General features: G+C 37.9%; 1 protein-coding gene across 7 annotated transcripts in view; it reads right to left on the bottom strand.

Annotated features, from left to right (window-relative positions):
• FRY (FRY microtubule binding protein) overlaps positions 1 to 16,061 on the bottom strand; it is a 235,808-nt gene that overhangs the window by 118,605 nt on the left and 101,142 nt on the right. For 6 of the 7 annotated variants that reach the window (XM_052671119.1, XM_052671120.1, XM_052671113.1 and 3 more), the window contains one exon: positions 10,432 to 10,631. In XM_052671119.1, the coding sequence (XP_052527079.1) occupies positions 10,432 to 10,551 (120 nt within the window). In that variant the 5' untranslated portion in view covers positions 10,552 to 10,631. Of the gene's footprint in view, positions 1 to 10,431; positions 10,632 to 15,540; positions 15,844 to 16,061 lie in introns of those variants that run through there. The other variant, XM_052671117.1, reaches the window with a different exon arrangement.

The raw sequence follows: 16,061 nt of genomic DNA, 5'->3' as shown, positions 1-16,061 counted from the left end.
GACAATTTTTCATTTAATATTTGAAAAAAACACTCTTCTATAAATGAAATCTAAACATTTTCATCAGCAATGCTTACAAAACAAAATGCTCACCTAAAAATTACTTTCCTTCCACAGTTACTCTGCTAGAACATTAATAGAATCTAATAAAACAGAGTATGTTGAATATGCAACAGCAAATGTATATTTATCCCATTTGGACATAGGAACTAAATAAAATATTTTTTATTTATCTGAAAAGTAAGGTATCACTCAACACCTCAATTAACACAGTCAGTGTGAAAAATTTCTGCACAAGTCAGCTATTTTTAGCAGTTATTATATTAATGCTTTTTCGGGTTGCTACACAAATGTAATTGGGTAAATTTACACAGGAAGAGCTTTTCTAAACCACCTGTCACAGAACTGAATGTTCAGGGAAAGAGGAAAACAAAATGATGTTGTACTGCCTATTAAGCTTTACTATATCACTGTGTTATTGTGACAGACATCACTTGAAGTTACTTCTAACCTCACCATTAGGCACATTATTCCTACTAAACTGTAACCAGTTATTGTATTACTCGCTGTGATAAAACCCCATTTTTTTATTAAGAGCATGGGGAATGCAAGACTATTCTGATATAGCTACAGCACATGCTAAATGCAGCTGTACACACTCAACTGTGTAGTTTGATTGGATAGAACAGTTAGCAAAAGACAACAGCAGAAGAATGGAGCTCTTGTAATACACAGACCAAATCCAACTGCTGTAGCTAAAACAAATATATAAAATACACATAAATGCAATCTTACGGGTTTTTTTTTTCACCAAAAAAACCCCAAGCGTAATTCTTTTCTGCCTATGAATGCCCACATAAACTCTGACAGAAACTGCATGTCCTTGTCCTGTATTCCTTAGAGTAGGAAAGAAGGGTGGTTGGTGTCTCATAGGAAAAGCTGTGCTCCTAGCAGAGCTGGATCAAACACACTGCATTTATCGTTTTCCCACTGGTTGTTCGTACATACAAACATAAGAAAATGTACTACTGCCAATCCTGTGCTCACATGGTGAGTGAACTATTCTCTTTATCATCTAGGAAGAAATGCCACAAAGTCAATTTGTTTCTGCAGCCTGGGCACGTGAACCATTACTCTATGTAGAAGCACCTACCTACCCTTCAGGCGTCGCTTTAACACAGGGCTGAGCCGAGAGCCAACCTACCAGCCAGCTGCCCCTAAAGGGCGCTCTGTCTGCCTGGTCCCTGATTCCACATGGCTGGGTGCCCGTCACTCACTGTGCTCCCTGCTCATCCTCCACTGAGTAAGCTCATGTGGTATTTATCTCTGTTTTACTTTCTCAAAAATTCATCTACAGTCCCATAAGATAAGTTATTGTACTGAAAATGATTCTGAACTTTATTTGAACTAATCTTCATCTCTAATTTACCTTTTTACTATTTAGAAATCCCTCCACCCCTAGAAGCTTAGTTAGTTTATATCAAAGTAATTAAGAGAGTCAAGCTTTTTGACTTAAAATCTGTTTACTCTGATCATCTCACAGATGTTGCCCACCTGGAGCTTTTACCAAACAGGCAATTAGTATCCCACGTTTTCACAACAGTTCTTTGCATGCCAGAAGGTCCTCATGCATAAAAATACAACTTGCCAATCTTTAATTTACATTGTTGCTCCGCTCAGCATCAATTAGCCATCAGATACCTACATAAGATGCTGTGTCAGGTACAGAGATAGTAAAACAAACATTATAGGGTACTTCCTTTATTAAGTCTTGAAAATAATCAAAAGGAGACCCTAAACACATAATCAAACACATAATCCCCCTGGTTTCTTCAAAAAAACATCACACCTCTACATGAAACAATGTTATAGACACCGAAAATGTTAAAGAAAACACGGCTAAACATCATGTAGCTTTTGAAAATTAAGTACAAAACCAACAGTAAGCATACTTGGTATTTCAGATGGGGAAAATCAGCTTATTTCAAGTGGCTATTAAATATATAAAGAAAAATTCTGTATCTCCCCGAAGGTTTTTTTTTTAGCAAAGTCAGGTCAAAAACATTAATTACTGATATTGCACAAAAATGATGAAAGGTGCATGTTCAGAAGACAGACTCAGTAGTGGTCAGGAAACCACACTATTCTTTCCCAATTTCTCTTTTCTTTTTAACAGCTCTTCTGTTCCATTTTCGTGGAAAAGACTGTGCACAGTAATGCTGCACTGCTGATGACAAAACTGTGTAAGAAAATTTCAGTTTTGTTTCAAGCACAGGCTTTCACTCGTTGGCACTGAATCTCGCCTCTTTGACATCCACTTCATCCGCTACTGCTGTGACTCGGCGATGGCTTCTGTCATCGCATCGGGTACTGCAGGCTCATTTTTGCCTGTTGATCCCACTTCCCACAATGGACATCTTTAACGCAGGCTGTCTACCACAGAATCAGAATCACACAAGGTTGAAAACGACCTGCAAGATCATCCAGTCCAACCACCCTCCCATTCCTATCAGTACCACAAGCACTAAACCATCTCTCGTAGCTCCTCATCCAGGTGCCTCTTGAACACTGCCAGGGGCGGCGACTCCACAACCTCCCTGGGCAGCCATTCCAGTGCCTGACCACCCTCTACAACATTAAAATAAGGACTCTCAAAAATTTTGGTTATAAGTGGTATTTCAGAAAAAAAATGGCAAAACAAGCTAAAGAAGTATCTCATTTCAAGAGTAATACTTCTGCTATTACTACCAGTAAATTCCAAGCAAACTGAAAAAAGAAGCAAACTCACTGATTTTTTTTTCCAAGCTATTAGACGTGCAGTGAAGAAACTAGTAATACAACTTTCTCAACAGAACATGCAACAAGAAAGAAAAAAACACAAAAATCAAATATGAATTTTCTTGTGCAAACAACTCAAGTTCTGACATTCTTACTTAAGTGCAATTAAAGATATACAGTTAACTGCAAAAAAAATACAAATCCAAAATAACCTACTGCTGCCAGCATTTGTGTATTTTGTATTATTTTTCTGTTGCTAAATAAGGTGCTTTCTTGTAGGTAAAAAAGAAAAACATCCTTTTACAAAGGTGTCTTGAGCTGAAAAGAGCTGATGGCTGATGTCTACCTCTGGCCAATTCTGAAAGAAATATTTTTAACACATACTTTTTTTTTTAATTTGGAAAATTTTAAAGAGCACAAAGGATGATTTTACTGAAATTTGTGCTAAGCTGCAGCACAACCACAAAAGGAAGTTTTCTTGTCTGTTTATTTTCAGAGTTTTGTGCTAAAAGGAATACTTTGTAAATGAGTGAACTCCAGACCGATTTCAAATCTATCTGAATACATTGAAGTTGTAAAGTCTGGGTTAACACCATAACACTTTCTTTTGTTTTACCCTGATTTTAGCTACTCCAGCTACCACAGTGATTTACACTCCTAAAACAGTTATCACCTTTATTGATGTTTGTAAATTTCAATTTGCATAAGACTCTAAACATTTTTAAATTAGTCCTTGCTGTTTAATAGAATGGCTTGAGTTGGAAGGGACCTCAAAGATCGTGTAGTTCCACACCCACCAATTCAAACAGTAGATTAGAGTGCTCTGGGCCCCATCCATCCTGACTTTGTCCTCTACATGAAGCCATGAAGAAGGTATTTTGGAGTCATACACTAATAAATAATGTGATACTTTATAAGACGTCAGTCAAGAATGGTGTCATGAGATGCTGTATGAGAGCCTGAGATCTTTTGCCTCTAAGCCTGTGGGACTGGAATAAACATGATGTTCTGAAAATAACACTTGATACAAGAATTTATAACTTTTTTTTAGCTTACTAAGAACAATATACTTCAGAGATCTGGAGTTCTAGATCCAAGACTTTTGCAGGAAATTGCTATTCAGATTCCTGTTTCAGTTGTTTCAATACGGCTGGGCAGGTGTCATCAGCCAATACATGCATTTGAAAAAATAAATAAATCAGTAGAGTGCATATAATAATCACTTCTATGAAGCCAAGGTTGATTTGGGGTCAGCAGACATCTATCAAATAGAAACTCTGAAAGATCCAGAGGTAAATTAAATGGATCTGGGACATAAAGTCATTGTGATCAAAAGTGCGTAACTCGAGCACTATGGTTCCCTGCTTTCTATCTTTGACTTTACTTCTGAGAGCCAGTAAAGAGGTGAGCATGCCCTTCCCTGATCTTGTGCCTGGTCATTTGTACATCTTTGTTCCCTAAACAGAGAAGTTAAGTGATGCTTTGATCCTGCATGCAAATAGTTTTACGCCAATTGATTGATGATGAGCAAAGTTATTTCTGTTGTGCAGAAGGACACTGTAGACAAATACAGGAAGCTTTTTTATCTGCACAGAATGTGCATCTTCCCTGTTGAACTCATTGCAGAATCCAAGTTATTATGAACATGCTGACCTCACATTCAAGCTTATAAGACTCTTTACCAAGGTCTTCAGTGACATGACAAGGAACAACAGGCCAGACATAAGGATGGCCTTAGATGACCCTAATACAACTTTCTCTTTCTGGTTACTGGTAATAACCAATATCCTTAAATGATATAAAAATGTGATTAGTGTGTGGCATGTGGCAGGTTCTCTGCCACATCTGCGAGCATCAGCCAACACGTGATACAGCGTGACAGCTTCAGTGACCTTGGATTCAATCTCTGTCTTTTGACATTCAATCCTCTCAGTGATCTGAACTATCACATGCACCACTGACTATCCTCTGACTTTATCCATGTGCAAGTGAGGCTCAAGCACAGTCAAGTTCTGCCGTTAGAATGAGATCAGAGGCCTCTAACATTATTTTGCTTGTGTGCCCAGCTGTGGAAACTCTGAGATCACTGAGAATGCTCCTATTGACACTGCCTGGCATCTGCTACAGGTCTCAGCTGGAGATACTTATCAAGATAACTGCAGGGGCATACTTTTCCTGAAGAGATGAGTGGAAGGCTAAGAGAAGGCTTTCTGTAGTACTGGAGTTGTCTTTGCCATGGGTGTTCTCCATCTTCAGTATAAAAGCTTGATTCTTCTGTACTTTTCTGCCTTTACATCTTCTAGATAAAAAATTTCCTGATTTCATGGACAGTATCTCCCAGACTTAGATGCCTCTCCTTTGAAGGAAAGCTGACCTGGCTCAGTGCACTTCATTAGCACTGGCGGAGTTTGGGAGCATAAAGGAGAGTTCTGGAGGACTACTGTTAAAGTACCTGGAAAGCCAATGAAGATGCAAGAAAAGGTGATCAGTGAAGAAGAGGATGATCAGCCCATAATTTTGCTGAACCAGATAAGTTATTGGAAAGTCTGACTTAAGAGAAACAGAACTGGTGGAAACATCCACAAAGAAATCACACTTAATCCACAGATTTGGCTGGGAATTGAATAAAATACTGGGATGAACTAACTGATAGTCTAAGAAATTGACCTGTGATACTGCCAATGATCAAAGGAACCCTGCTGAGCTCAGACTTGCTGGAAACGATGGAAGATGGGGATGGAGGCTGACAAACAGATCTGCCCCATTCAACAAGTCACTTGATGGATCCACGGTAAGAGATCTGTAAGGTTCTACATAAAAAATGGATATTAGGTACAGGTCACATGCTGAGTTGTTAAAGTAAGATGCTTTGACTTTATGATGAACAGGAGAGAAGACAGCACATCACAATAACATAAGGCAAAGTCTCTAAAGAAGCACCTCAAGTACTTCAAAGACAGTTATCCAAAGACTGGCAATTATATTCAATGTACTATTTTTAATGCATTATTTGTCACAACTGGATCTAAAAGAACTAATCTATTAGTATTTATTAATACAATTTACATTCTAAATATGGAATGCAGCAGAAATACAGAGATATTATGTTTTAGATCCAGAATTATGATTCCATGAATTTGTTAGGGTTAATGAGGGACTGCTCATGTTATTTTAAAGAATCCTGGCTATCGCAACCTCCAGTGGAATAAAAAACTTTTATTGGTTATGAGTGACAGAATCCTTGAGTGACACAGAGCAGATAGAAACTGATGACTGTGGGAATCAGGCACGTATGGAGCATTTATAGAAGGTTCTGAGGATGCACGTGCAAAAAGAATAGCATTTTCAATATGTACCTGCATATGGTTATTCAAATAAAGTTGCCTTCTTTTCAGTTTTTCTGGGCACAAGCATATAGAGTGAATAGGCAGAGGCAATTTGCCTCGCCTCTTCTGAACAAAATGGCTTGTTCCAGACAGCAACTCCCATTTGTGCACTTTGAACAAATAGAATCCCAACCTTGTACATTTGTCAAACTATACAAGAGGACTTCAAATGTAAACAAATGTGTGATGCTCATTTGTCTCATTATAGATGAGTCATATAAATGAGTCACTCCTCATGTGATACAGGTGGAACTTAGTCCACGTAAAAATGAAAATTCAGCTGTATGATAAAATTCTTGATATTATTATCAAGTAATTATCTACATCAATCTTACCAGTTATCACAGGCTAATCCTCAAAAACCTTAACAACTAGGTTTATTTTATTTATGTCTGTTCATAGTATATTTCTTCTTCAATGCCAAGAGAAAGTTAAGCCTAGAATAGAGCTAATCAGAGAGCCATGACATTATACATGCTGGTTGGTCTCTGCCAAAAGCTGGCCAACTTTTTATAGCTTTGCAAAATAATCTGCAGTATTCTTACTCTTCCATAGGCTTCTTAACCACTTCCTCAGCTGATATCAGAAGCTCCACTGTGAAACAGATCTGTATTTTAGTATCTTTAAGCTCCTACTGAAATGGAAGTAATAAATACAGTCGTATTAAAGACATGCCTGCTTTCAGTGGATTTCCAGAGGCCAGATAAGCCTTCCTAATGAAAGGAGAAAGTTACTGGCAGAATACAGGGATATGCTGATAGGCTTGATCCTGTAATTAGTAAATCCTGTTGCTGAGTTCAGTAGTAAGGCAATGAGTTTCTGAATTTAGGCAGGCTCAGTGAAAGAAGATGCTTGCAGGAGAGAAGCATAATGAAAGTTTACCAACAGCTAAATTAACCATTAACCACTGTCACCGCCTGTAGCTCGCTATGTTTTATCAATGCCTGCAGCTGTGTGTAAGTACTGCTGAAAGCCACATTTAAAGATTAGCCTGATCAGTATGCACAGGATGAATTATTACTCTAAGTGATAATCAACACTCCTAAAAAGGAAACCATTTTCTCTGTTGACTTTTTTTTTCCTCCTTACAGCATCATTATCTGTAAACGCATTTTATCATTTGAACTGGCAAAAATATTTCCTTGGCTTCCTCTGCTTCATTTCATTATAAGGTCACCACTGCTTGAAAAAAGACCAATGCTAATAAAAGACCAACTTGTGTTTATAAGTGAAGCAATGTAAAGAAGATTTAAAATTTAAACTGATAAAAATGTATATGTGACTACAATCAGCTTTGAAAAGTGATCTATAGGAAAAATGCTTAGCATTAATTGTAAAGGAGAATAATTATTTACAGCAAAGTATCAAGGAAATATTAAAGGTTATCAAGAAAAAATGATTTACGTTTCATTTCTCTGAATTTTGTTTTTTAAACCAGAAAATCCCTTGAAATTCATTCTGCTGTCAAATGCCTTCAGCTTGGAGTAATGCTACATGACAACCTGGATACTGTAGTTTCATCATTAAAAGTGAGCAACACGATAGTGAACTTAATGTAATCACCACACTTTTCTTTTACTTCAGAGACCCTAAAAAGGAGAAAAGTTGGACCTGAAATTTCAAATAAAATATACTCCCAACAAAGAAAAAAAGAATCACATCTGATAACAAAAGGTTTCCATTGTAACTTGTTAAAGTCTTAACAGCGGGGAGCCGGCATTTGACTCATGCCTTCCAAACATATCAGCTTGGAGGTACATTTTTTATGATGATCACTGCCAAGTCCAGTAACCAAAATGTCAAATCAAGTTTTCTCAACAGCAAGGTAGCAGGAGGGGTGGGTGGCATTGCTCTGTGCTCCTCTTCCTTGCTGGTGGAATCTTGCCATCCCGGATGAGATTTCATGGGCTGCAGAAAGGACTGGGTGAAGTGCCCTTCACTGCTGCCCTAGAAAATAGCAAACACGTTTTGTGCCTTGCAAGCATCCGCTACTCGTGGCAGCAGCAAATCTGATTTTCCACCAGAGCTGTCAGAACACTGTAATTTACAACAGGGCTCTGTGTATCTCACAGAAAGGAGAGATGAAAATATCAACTGGGCCAAAGAAACTGAGAGAAAAATCCAGAAAAACATAATAAGGGTCATCAGAATAGATAATAAGGCAAAACCTGCATATGGAAATAAATATTTATGCAAAAAACGTACCAGTGAGTTTTTAATTTAATCCTATGGTAATTTCTGAGCTTGAATGTGAGATAAGACTTCATGATAAAAGGGACGAAAAAGTGATCATATACTGATCATTCTAACTTCTCTAAAAGATATCTCAAGTATTCATCACTCATTATAAAATTAACCTGTCATATCTTGTAATGGCTTAGAGAATTCAGGCTGAAAATATCTCAGTGCTGGAGTACTTTGCAAGTTTGATTTTCTTTGAAGTACACTGGAGTTTAATTAGAACAGAATCTTCAAAGAGTTCACCATTTGACTACCTATTATGAAAAAGGCTAAAGGTGGTTCTACATCACCAATTTATAATTGTGGTCTTGCAGATCCCTGGAAATTCCTGGTCACAATTTAGCCAGTGGAGTAAAAATGCAGAAACAAAGCAAGACATCCAAGTTACCCTAGAAAAAGGGTGGACTTAACATCTTAGCCACTGCTCCAGAATAATTGTTTACATTTTCCCTGCAACTTCCTTGATTACATTCTGACAGAATATCTAACAAAAACATGCTTGCACATTTGTCCCAGCCACCCTCAAAAAGCAGCATGTCACGGCTTATAAGTCTTATTAATTAGATGTGAATATGTCACTGAATATTTTTAATGTCTCACAGCCAGACCTCTCTAAGAAATCTGTACTAAAACTGTTGATAAAAAGGTGAAATTTTACTCCCCTTTTATTTTATATTTTTACAGTCAGTCTATATTGAATTTGCCAGATAAAATTTCACTGAGCAGTCTCTGGAGTAAGACTGATATTCAGATTTTCATAGTTTCAGAAAGATGCAAAAATAATGTATTAACACACAGCAAGTCTAAGTAATCTTAACACAGTGTGAAATGGGAATAATTCAGGGTGACTGGATCCTATTTGTATTTGAAATATTACACGCATAATGCAGAGGTAAGCGTTTATGAAGAACAGAGGTGCCCCAAGGAAACAATGTTCTCAGTCACAGTCTTGTTGTTTACCAGGTTTTGTCAAGTTCTTTTACAATACATTCTGTCTTAAAATTTTAAAGGTGTTTATGGTATGTCACAAGAAGAGTGGATGGTATTAAATAAATGCCTGCACTGTATCCGCTGAAGGGCCTGGACCATATCTGTTTCTTTATTCCAATTTTTATATTTGGAAGGAACTCACAGAAGGCGAAAAACTGGACCTCTGTCAAAATTTCTGTTTGGATTTCTGTGATTTCCAAATTACATATTTCCTTCATCTTGCACCTACCTAATATTTCACAGGAAAGTCTGGAAAGCCTTAAAAAGTACCAAGTGCTTCTGAATCTATATCAAAACGTAACGCTAAAGAGATGTTAACACAATTAAGACAATCTGAATTTCACAGTTCAGAATACCCAGAGATGAAAATAGGGTATTTATCTATTCTGTGCTGTTTTTTGTAATAAAAATATTATATGTCATATTTAAAATAACAGCAAAGTATATAAAGTGTAGTCTCAAGTTAAAACAGCAGCATTCAGTAGTACAAAACAGTACGCAACAAAGGTGTTTATATTTTAAATTTGTCTAAAATACAAATACTGGCAGCTCTCTCACTGTGTAAAACACTGTAATGTAGCTCCTTTTTCGAATGCTGTGTATGTATATATGCATACAAATGCTTGTGTATATGTAAAATTGGTGCTGTATTACTTTGTACGATTATGAAAACTGCTACTGTCAGTAGTAAAAGGGGAACCAGCAGTGCTATTCATTTTTGTGTCTTAGCTGAAAACCAGTAATGTTCTTATGCATATTTTTAATTGTATTTCAGTACTTTCTAACCTATTTTGACTCAAATGACCTCTTTCCCAGCTGTGAAACTTACTCTGCCTGACACTCTTCCTCTTCTCAATGTCACCAACACACTGCCATTCAGCAAACAAAAATATTCTTCTAATTCACGTCACCACTTTGGCGTACCTTGCACACCTCTGTTTTTCTGGTCACCACAGTAGTGGCGTATTTTACCATTTGGGAAATGCTCTCAATTCAAATCAAAATACGTATATAATCAGAATTTCCTTTTACTTACAAGAGGTTCTGCCATGATGATACGAATCTTGCGTTCAGCCTGAGTAGTAAAGTTAACAAACAAGCTCTTCAGAACATATTCGCCTGGCTTACTGTCTGGGTCAACATTAATAGGCAACATGGCTGGAGGTCCTTTTTCTCTCTGCGTACCAGAAACAGGTGGGACAGGAGGCTTGATATATCCGTTGCCAACTGGAGAAGCTGAAAGATAATAGACATGCATTTACTTTTGTGTAAACACCTTCACTTTTCCAAAACATCCCAATGGCCCAGAAACCATCAAAGCACACCTGCAGGCTAGTTGATAGCAAAATAAATATGCAATATATAAATAAAATTTCCATCTTAAAGTTACAGACAAAACTTACATAATCTAGAATAAATAAAAGACAAAGTGGTATCGAATACAATGCAGTACACACTCAATCCTCTTTTTATTCATACTTGTTGACACTTTGTTCATTCTTTGAACAACATCCACATTTCCTACCTTTTAGGAGTCAGGCCAGGTCTATAACTCAAGTGTCAAATAACAAACTTGTTTTTTAATGCTATTCAAACAGAGCTATCCTTACATATGCCAGGAGTATGATCTGTTGGTTAAGTTATAAAGGGCCTGATTTTTATCTTACTTTTGCAGGCAATAGACACATGCTGGAATATAGGAAATTCCAATTAGATATATGGAAGAAGTCTACTGTGAGAGTAGTCAGACACTCATAGAGTGTTGTAAAGAGATACTGTGGAAACTCCAGTCTTGAAGATACTCAAAACTTGTCTGGCCTGAGAAATATTCTGCAGTTATTGAGCAGGGGTTGGACTATACAACTTCCAGAGATCTCTTCCAATCTAAATGGTGCTGCACATTGGTGAATTCCCCATTATCAGTATCACGGTATTATGCTCCATGTGTATCTGTACAGATGTTGTAACTGCAGGTGGTTGAGACAGAGGTACTTTAATGCAACGCAAACAAATATTATGAATACTTGTTGCTCTAGGTAAACATAATATTTACAAATAGCACTGCATTACAGAGTGTTACATGGCAAGTTGTGTCCAAGTTACAAAGAAAGAAGAACGAACTACAAGGATGGCTGCTGCACATCTAATGCCTTCAGCATTTCATTCTGAGGAATGAAACTGCAACCACTGCTAAAACTGTAACCTATTAACTAAATGACATTACTTTAAGAATAAATGAGGTTTTAGATCTTTCCTTAATACTTTTAACACTTAATTGCAAGGAAAAAAAAAAAAAGGCAAAAAAAGAAATCACAAGGATTAAATTATCATTTAATAGTATTCAAGATGTGGTAGAATCAGACCACAAATTAAGGAACTGAAAAAAGAAAATAGATCCATTAAGTAAAAGAGAAGATATTTTCCCTTAGAAAATCAGTTTAGAAGTCTATGATATAACTGTAATGCAAGACAAAGATACTTTTGTTCACCTAGTTACTATTCTGCAAGCATAACATATGTACTGTATTTGAAAACGACTCTCCTAATGGATAAGGTATACCACCACTCTCTAGCACAGCAGCAACAATTCTTCCATTCAGCTGGTTTTGTTACCTGCAAAGTTTTACTTGATTTCTGAGGGCAAAACCATAATCAACTGAAATTTGCTAGTGCTGACTCTGCATAAACGAAACCATATAGAAAGGCTGTACATTCAGATGATACAAAACTATTTCTAATATACACAATCATTTACTTCAAACTAATGAAACAAAAAGGGCCTCTGTAAAAAAGAGTACACACTGTCATCACCTAGGCTCTCCTGAAGTTGAGATATAAGAACAGTCGGATGCAAAGGATCAGATGTAAATTTATATGGACTATCAAACCTGTTTTATTCAATCACCAATTACGTCGTACGAATCAAACACATCATTTGGATCAGCTCACAGCCATCCACTCACATGCTTTGACTCCTCACTTAGGAAGAAGGCTTTGCTGTGAGCAGTGAAACCACCCTTTTCCTGCATTAGGGCCCTGTGTGCAGCAGAAGCCCTGTCCTCCCACAGCCCATCACCTCCTATTCCTGCAGGCTGCCCTCAGCTCTGCACCATCAGGCCTCCCATCTAAGCTCCTCAAGGCCACACACCTGCCTTCTGCTACCCAAGGCTGCCTCTCAAAAGGGTCTGTAGGAACCCTAGCAAATGCAAACTTCACATCTGTCCCTCAGACAGGTTCAGCTTAAATCAGCTACTAAGTTCAAAAGATGAGACTCAAAAGAGGGATGGAAGGAAGGAAGAAGGGTGTGTATGGTCATTTATGCCTGACATTCTAATGAAAGTAAGTCTAAGAAATCCTAATTACACTTCCTTAGAGCTGCAATCCTCGCCATCAATCATTAGGGTATTCTGTCAGAATTTCGGAGGCATCGGGATTTAGTTCTTAATAAGAAGCCTATTAAGAACTGTGATATTGGGTTTATGACACAGACTGATCTCAATCTATTTTCTTCTAGATATCTAACTGAGAAATCAATTACTTGCAATTATTTGTGAAAAGTAGGCACATGAAAATCTAATGAAGTTTAACAAGGCCAAGCGAAGGTTTTCACTTGGGTCGAGGCAATCCCACATAGGAGTACAGGCTGGGAGACTCATAGAGAGCAACTCTGCGCAGAAGGACCTGGCAGTCCTGATGGACAAAAGCTGGACGTGAACCAGCAGTGTGCTCCTGCAGCACAGAAGGCCAGCTATATCCTGGGTTGCATCAACAGAGGGGTGGCCAGCAAGGAGAAGGAGGTGTTTATCCCCTTCTACTCAGGCTGGGGCGCTGGACAGCTGGATCCAATGGGTGGCAACCCAGTCCATGGCAGAGGGTTGGTACTAGGTTATCCTCAAGGTCCTTTCCAACTTAAGCAACTCTATGACTGATTCTATGATTCATTCGTTAACTGCAGCCTGCAGTAGAGAAATGTTATTATGAAGGCTGCTCTGAAAGTAATGCCTCCTATTTTATAATGTTGGCCCACACTGTCAGAGGTGGATGTTGGTGGTATGGCAGTAGAGGTTGAACCTTCTACTCCTATGCCGTTATAATTTGTTACTGTGTGACAGATGGCAGCAGAGGGGCACTCTGATAGAATGGCATCTGGCATGGAAGTGCAACTAAAGCAAAACTGTGTCATCAAATCCCTTCATGCAGAAAAAACTGCACCCCGTGACATTCATCAACCCTTGAGGAACTTTTATGGAGACCAAAAAGTGAGGTGGGGGTGGTGTGTTTCAGTAGTAGTGACAGTGACACGAATGACAAGCCATATTCCAGATGGTCCTGCAGAAAAGTAATACAGTGAGACAGAGTGGCTCGATCATCTGATCCACACAAATTGGAAGACTATGACCAGGAAACTGCGTGTGGAGTTGAATAACAGCCTCAATGCACAGGAAAATTTTGGAATATCACAAAGTTTGCACCAGGTGGATCCCAAGAATGCTTTCACAGGAACAGAAAGAACACCGTATGAAGGTTTGTCAGGACCTACTGAACCAATATGGGGCTGGACTGCACCATTAATAGTGACAAAATACCATGTCACCAATATGAACTGGAATAAAAATGGCAAGCCATGGAGTGGCAGTGTGAATTCCCCATCAAAGAAAAAGTTCAAGATGCAGCCCTCAGCACATAAAGTGATGTGTCTTCTGCTATAAGAAAGGGCTGATCCTTCTGGATTTTCTGGAAGCTGGACAAACTGTCAACTCTAACTGCTACATCACAGCTGACTAAACTGAAAATCTAAGACATTTTTGTATTAAAAAATCCATGGTTGGCCCTTTTGTGTTGATACATTATAATGCAGGCATTAAAAACAACAATGGAAAAAAAACACACATTTGTGCCATCTCTGCAAGAGAAACACTTTCCTATTAAATAAAAGGCACAATTTTTATGTGCAAAAACACCATATGAAGCCAGTGTGGGTTTTACAGAAGGGTAGAGGTGGGATGTTAACAGAGGAATTATATTCAATTCAAAATGCTGTTTTCATTGACAAATAAAGTTTTCACTACATAATTTCAAAATAATGCTATTCTCCTACATGGAGAATTACCAGAATGGGCCACTGAAACCTTTAGTCTGAACTACTAACATACAGTACAGTGCTGGTCTGCATACAAATACTGAGTTAAAATAAACATTTCAATTAGAGAAACATAATTCTTTCCCAAGGAAAACAAATGGTGATTCCCATGCAGAGAACAGGAGCCCATGGCAGTGCAGATGCCCAAGGGCCCTACCAAAGCAGGGAATCTGCAAGTCAATGCTGGGAAGCTCTATACATATCTACATCACCTATCCCACAAAAATCTGTGAAAAAAATGAACTATGCCTTATCTGGTGTAAGATGGCTGCACCATTTTGGAGTGCAATTCTGTCAGAAGGCTACTTCTCTCAAACAACCAATTTTGTTGTTAACAGGATACATTCCTTATTTCCTAGTCTTTCTGCAATAAGCTGTCCCTCAAAGTATTCAAAGAGTACTCCTTGCTTTTCCTACAGATTATTTTCATTTAGCTCAGGTTATAACCATAACATTTCCTCACTATTATGCATTTGAAAGCATTTAAAAACAAGTTAGAAATATGGGACAAGCAATGAAATATCAGAAACCCTTACCATCACAATGAAATATCAGAAACCCTTACCACCACATTCACATACCATTGCCATAGAATGAATTACTGAAATAAAATCATTGCTATTTTTTTCCATGTATAATATTTTCTCTGAGTGTAGTTATAGATGCGAAAAAGTACAGCAGTTTGACCACACAGTCAGTAAGGTGATAATGGGAACGAGTACAAAATTCAGCTACCATGCCAGAGTCTCTGCTATGATTTACATGCCAGGTATTTTTCATAAAGCTCTAAGACAAAGCAAAACAACAGAAAGATGAAGACAACCTAAGAGTACACTACGCTGGATACCACGACAGCCAAACAGCTACTGAATTTTCAGTATCTTTAACCACAAGAAACAGAGATGGCATTCTTCTAGTTAACTGTATCAAACTTGCACTAAAGCAAACCACAAACAGACTAATACCACAAACCACAACACATATTCTCAATATTTTTGTACCTACCGAGCCCCTTTATAAAGCTGATCACACTGGACTTTCTCCAACATGCTACTGTAATATCCATGAGCCTGCGAATACCTGAAATGCTCCGCTCAAGTTAGAAAAGTTGGAATCCTTTTCTAACTGAAATTAAAAGGAAGTTACTTGCTTCATAATCCTGTATCACACTTCACTACAAATTTTCCATCATTCTGGTCCATATTGCTTTTAGTTTTAGTTCAGGTTTTGGCTTTTGTTTTTCAAATAGACAAGTGCTGAAGACCTACAAAGTGTGAGCTAGCGCAGGCCTCCGGATCAGATCAGCCTTTCCATAACCAGAGGGGTAATTTTTAGCTTCAGCATATGATGATGACCACTCACAGAGAGGCTGCACGTCTATATTTATCCACAAGTACATACTATGCTGACAGATTAGTGAAACTACTTTCAGGCACTCCAAGAACATGAGACAGGATAATGGAGTTCCACATAAACAAAACACGCATATCAAATACACGCGTGATCATACAATTCAAGCTGAAAGC

The sequence above is a fragment of the Tympanuchus pallidicinctus genome, unplaced genomic scaffold (genome assembly GCF_026119805.1).
Source record: "Tympanuchus pallidicinctus isolate F22 unplaced genomic scaffold, pur_lepc_1.0 scaffold11, whole genome shotgun sequence".
Classification (NCBI taxonomy): domain Eukaryota; kingdom Metazoa; phylum Chordata; class Aves; order Galliformes; family Phasianidae; genus Tympanuchus; species Tympanuchus pallidicinctus.
Note: the sequence above shows the minus strand (reverse complement) of the source record. Positions and strands in the feature narration are given on the sequence as shown.